At 31.6% G+C, this 6,000-nt stretch overlaps 1 protein-coding gene across 1 annotated transcript; it reads left to right on the top strand.

Annotated features, from left to right (window-relative positions):
* Positions 1-3,844: 3,844 nt before the first annotated feature.
* LOC126653541 (ethylene-responsive transcription factor ERN3-like) lies at positions 3,845-4,790 on the top strand. The gene has a single exon (XM_050347446.2). The coding sequence runs from the start codon at positions 3,886-3,888 to the stop codon at positions 4,567-4,569; it is 684 nt and encodes a 227-aa protein (XP_050203403.1). The 5' UTR covers positions 3,845-3,885; the 3' UTR covers positions 4,570-4,790.
* The last annotated feature ends 1,210 nt before the right edge of the window (positions 4,791-6,000 follow it).

The raw sequence follows: 6,000 nt of genomic DNA, 5'->3' as shown, positions 1-6,000 counted from the left end.
CACCTCGACAATTCCAAGAGATAAATTTTAAAGGCGTAGTCATTGAGAAGATAATAACCTGGAAGAAAAAGAACTTAGGCCGAAAGTCCTTTGTCTTTTGAAATGTTTTCAGCCAGCTGCGCAGTGATGGCAGCTTGATCATCGTCTTTAAATAATCCCACTGCTCTACCAACATTCCAAGTTAGTGTAGCTTCGTCAATCGGAGTGATGGTCTCGTTTTCCTCAAAAATCCTATTCATGCAATGGATATTAGTATCCGAGATATCATTATCTGTCTCAACCACAGACTCGGATAGGGATAAGATGCTGCCGTATTTGTCCATGTATTTGACAGGTCTGCTTGTTTGTTTGTTTCGTGTAGTGATATTCAATTATGATTCGACAATAAGACAATCAGGTGAACCATCATTGCTAGTTTTCAATGGCAGATGATGAGGAGATGGAGTTGAGTCTGAAGGTTTTGTGGTATCCCTAGCTGAAATAGGGATTTGTTTGCTGTCTAAAAGGGTATCCCTTCCTGCCGAAGGGATTTGTTTGCTGTCTAGAAGGGTATCCCTTCCGGTTGAAGGAATTTTTTTGCTGTTTATAGAATCAGAAATGTGGGAGGAAGAAGAGGAAGATTGAGGAGAATGAGAAGAAAAAAGCGCGTTCGAAACTGGTTGCTTATCATATAGCATATTTTCGGAGGAAACATGGTCTTCTACAGAATATAGAGAAACGGATTCAGAGCTGCAGCTTTCGGAATAGACTGAGACCCTAAGGTCAGTTTCCATAATATGAATCTGGTAAGATTTATCATTAAACACAATATTCATGTTATGGTCAATACGGTCGCCTTTGGTAGAGACAAGAACAGCCCCCACATCCAATCTCTCTTTCAAAATGACATCTCGATGAACCGTAATTGATTCGCCTATCGAATTCCCAACAAAAAGGAAAAAATCTTCGCACCATAAAGGAAGAGGTACACCAGATATATAAACCCAAGCTAATCGGTTGAAAGATTTGTCAAAATATTTGGCTTTGCAAAACCCTTGGATAAAACCATCATGTAACCCATGTCTGATATTGGTAAAAGCATCAGCATCTTCCACTGTATTGAATGTAATAAGCATGTCAGCACCTCCTAGAATAGACAACTTTTCAAAATTAATGCTGAGTTTTAATAAATATTCGCCCAGGGAGGTAATTGATTTTGCTGAATTCATGCAAACAGCCACTGATCGTGAAATCCAATCATCGTTCAAAGCAGAATTCTGATAGGTTAATGAAGGTGTTGCAGTTTTGGATTTGTTTCTAATCACTTCAGCATAGCTTCTCTGATCTCGGTTTGCAGGAATGAAAGGTTTGGGCTGTTGAAAAGTAGCTGTACGAGTTGCAGTAGGATTCTTCGGTGCTGTAGGTTTATGTGGTGGCTGTGGGAACCTAGCAACGAAGGCTCGTAAATTGTATTTCCCAATTGAGATCATATTTACCCTAGATATAATCCAGTTGATATCAAGCTGTGAATCAATTCTCAAAAATCCAAAACAACGATTTGCCGAGTTGAGTTTCCTTGCAATAGAGATTCTCCCAAATAAGTTGTACCGCTCAAAAGCTGTTTGAAGGTTAAGATAATTACATGACCTAGGGAAGTTCTCAAAGTAGATGACATGGTTGGTAGGGTAGGGTTTGGGATTGATAGTGGCGACGGTGAGGTTAGGTTTAGGGTTTGGGTCAGGGTGGGAAGACGACATCTTTTTTTTTAGACGTAGATTTCCAAGAATAGCTTTTTTAACATTTTTATATATGAATATTTAAATTATTTTATAGATAAACGATATATTTGATCTTTTTATTTGAACTTCTTTAAACATAAAAAGGACATCATGGACCAAATACCAAGGGCATATTAGGAATTAACAATTTTTCTATCAGTATTATAAAGAGGAATTTATTTGATTTTTTTTTTTTTAATTTTAAATGTGTTTTGATCTTTTTTCGAATATAGAGAGCCAACTTGATCCAAATACCAAATAGAAAAGTCATATTGGACTCTTTTCCCTTTTCTATGCCACTGTTATCATATGTATGTGATAATACTAGTATAACAGTAAAATTGTATCACAATAAAATCCCATGCATGCATGTATATAGAGTCCAACAACAAAGCTAATAAATATCAAGAACAGCAGTAATTACATAATTAAGGCCAGAATTCCCTGACACTAATTCAAAAGATTAATTTAATTACTCTGAATAGTACATGAAGAAGCCAACAAGAAAACTAAAAACTAAAAAGTAGTTCTGAGAAATTTGCAGTGCACAAGAATATAAAGTAGATGTTTAAATTTGAAAAAGAAAAGGCAAGTGAGCAAGAACAACAAGGCATTTTCTAAAAGACACTCATTAAGTGACAAATCTCAAATATTAGATTTGTATTAATTTAATAATTAGCAGATGAAGGAAATGTTGAGAATTGTTTGTAATGTTTTGGCACTTTTGAGGTGTAAGTTTTGTTTGGAGGCTATTGGAGGTATGCAATCAAGGGTATTATTTGTGTTAATTTTCATATTAAAAACTTGTTCATGTCTGCTCATTGTTTTGGATTTTTCTCCAGCAAACATTTCACCTCATATTATCATCTTTTTATTACAATATGACTAATCTAGCCATGCATCACATCTTTTTTACTTGGTCCTTTGGTTTTAAAGTATCACTTTATTTTTGTGTACTCGGAATTCTTCTTTGGATTGGATGGAAATTACATAAGACATCGTCGTTTCATGCAAATAAAGACGATAATGCTTCGTGCAAAAAAAAAGGCCACTTTATCATCCCTATTATAAATTATATGGATATGAAATTTCAACATTTCACGTCTGTAGCGATTTAAACACATCGTTTTAAATTTTAATTTTTGTTAGCCTAATCCTATTTTCCACGTATGCTTTCAACATCCAGAAGGCAATGGAGTATAACATGCAAAGTTTAGAAAGATTGGAATGGGGATAATGTGCTTAAATAACGGTGATGATTATAAATACAAATAACCCAAAAGAATTGATCATCAATTTTCTTTTCAAGGAAATGAGATTTTGTCACAAATGTTTTATTCTATACTATATTCTTCTGACTAGTATTCTAATTTTATAAAAAATTTTGAAAAATTTCTAGTTCGAATCTCCATATGATCAGATTCATTTATTTAGACGGGAGTTAATTACCTCTTTATGAATATAAAAAAAATTATCTGTTGTTTAATACACATGTCCATTGAGTCTCTATGAATCTGAATAAAATCTCAATATGAGCTATAATTATTAAGAAATGAAAAAGAATATAAACATAAAGACTTCGAATGGATGATATGATTTTCCTAACTAGGGATATATTTCTATTAATAGCATTTTTATTATTAAAATAAATCAGGGTGTTATTTTCCAATTGTCAATACATTTTTTTTTTTTTTTGAAATCTAGGTAATTTTTGCTGTTGTCTTAGAATACAAGGTTTTTTCCATCTACCAAATCAGTACAATAGGGTACCAAAATCCAAAAAATATAGAGACTAATGCCCAAATTATATTCCTTTCATTTATGTCCTTCCAAACTATAGTCAATTGATGTATAAAAGCAAGAACTTGATGATAATAGATCTCACAACATACTTCCAATAAGTACATTTATCACTCACTTGAAGGCTATTTCGGTAATTTTTTACTTTCTCAACCCTAAATCACAGTCTTTTTTCCTAAGTACAATTCTTTTGCTAATTAATCATTAACCCAAATCAGACAATTATACCTTGTCATCATTCTTGTAATAATAGTCATTATTTTGTTACTTTATAACTAGTTCATAATAATTATTATTTTCCTATCATCTATCCTTTCTTGTTCCTATCATGGAGAGCTCCAAAATTCCATCTCAAAACCCTATTCCAAATCCAATACCTAATCAAGAAAAAACCATGGAAAATGGAAAGAAGAAGAAACCCATCAATGGAAGAAAATATCTTGGAGTAAGGCAGAGACCTTCAGGAAGATGGGTAGCTGAAATCAAAGATTCTTCACAAAAACTAAGGCTATGGTTAGGTACTTTTGATTCAGCTGAAGAAGCTGCTTTCACTTATGATAGTGCAGCTAGGTTACTTAGAGGGAGAAATGCAAAAACTAATTTTCCTTGCGAAAATCATGGAAACACGGCGACGAAGACGACGACGATGATGAAGAATAATAATAATAATACCCACCAAGAAAATTACAAGTTATTTGGGAAAAACCCTAGATTATGTCAACTTCTTCAGCATGCAGTATTGAAGAACCATGGAAGATCATTATTACAATCTAGTCATAATAATACAAGTTCTTTAACGGATCAAAGGTTATTCAATTTCGATTCGCTTGTTGAAGATACTATAATTTGTTCTTCTTCTTCTTCAGAAGATCGTGATCATGAAGATGGTGGTAACAATAAGATTTGTGAATTATCATTTGGTAGCTGTAAGGTTTATTCTTCTGTGGTTGTAGCTCCTTCTTTTAGTTCTTCTTTATGTCAAGTAGAAGAAAATAATTGCAAAGAGGTTTAGCATAGTTATGGCATATTGGCATGCATAGATCAATTAATTTACTTCTTCATGCAATTATTAGCTTGTTGTAAATATAATTTTATTTTTCTGACCGTCGGTCACTGATTATTTCTGGCATGCATAGATCAAGAAATATATGTGGTGTATGATTTTCTGGCCGTCGGTCACTGATTATTTCCGGTTGTCTTCCTACCTTTTCTAACATTATTTTTATTTTTTAATCGTCTCATCTCGTTTTACTTTTCCGGATATTAACAGTTTAATTATCCTTATTGTACTCTCTTCATTCATTTTCTGATTTCTATGTTGTTTATGACCAATTAGTATTAGATCATAGAATTCAAATAACCATATAGTTTTCATAAGGTTTAATTTTGAACAAGCTTTTTATAGTATATTTAAATTCTTCTTCCTATATATCAATGAAAAATTCAATGTGCAAACTTTGATCTATGATCTTCATAAGTAAATCTTCAATTTGGATTTTCAATAATGATATGCATAATCAAATCATTTTACCTTTTTAAGGAAAGGCTGACATGTTAGTTAAAATAATTTTCACTATTTTTTATGTAAGATTTTACATTATGGAAATTTTCGCTTTTTGACTATTTAAATATCTATGCAAATTCAAAATCTACAACCGATGAGTTCTAATCGTACTCATCCATGCAGTCGTTTAAAATTTGGAATTAGAGTTTTACCTCCTATGAAAGGCTTACCCGGCTCAAATAGAAATTAGTTTGAATGTAAATATGAAAAGGTTAAAAGTGTATTTTTATAATTAAGACCTATTTCAGAACACCTCCTGATAATACAAAAAAAAGAACTTTTAACTGCGAAATTTTCTTAGAAAGAATAATTTGGTAGTGAATTTGAGCTGTTTATATTTAAGTGCATTGGGTGGAAAGGTTTATAGGATTTTCAAACGTAATATTAAATGGTTCGTCTCAATGTTTACAGAGATTTCTTTCAAAAAAAAACTAAATTTATTTTATTTTGATTAACCGGTTTCTAATTTTTACTTTTGCTCTTTTTGATCTGTGATCTGGATGTCCTTCAGGAGCGTGACTGCACGCTTTAAAATTGGGGAGCGATAAAGATTAAACATTTTTAGGTCTTTGTACGATTTGTTATTTATTTATCTGGTCCTTAATATAAGATAAAAAGATTTAACAAAATAAAAATTAGTTTTATATATGGAGCAAAAAGTAATAAATAATTTTTTATATGATTGTATATATGTCTTTTAATTTAACATTTTATATTTATAGGTGATTTTAATTATAGATCGGAGTATTGTATATGAATTTAAACACTTGTAAATTATTTAAAAATAATTCAAATAGTTTCAAAATAAATTAATGGACTAATGTCATAAAAATTCACGAACTTTATACGTTTTCTCATTTTAATCACGCAGTTTAAATT

The sequence above is a fragment of the Mercurialis annua genome, linkage group LG6 (genome assembly GCF_937616625.2).
Source record: "Mercurialis annua linkage group LG6, ddMerAnnu1.2, whole genome shotgun sequence".
Taxonomy (NCBI): Eukaryota; Viridiplantae; Streptophyta; class Magnoliopsida; order Malpighiales; family Euphorbiaceae; genus Mercurialis; species Mercurialis annua.
This window is presented reverse-complemented; position numbering and strand designations above follow the sequence as displayed.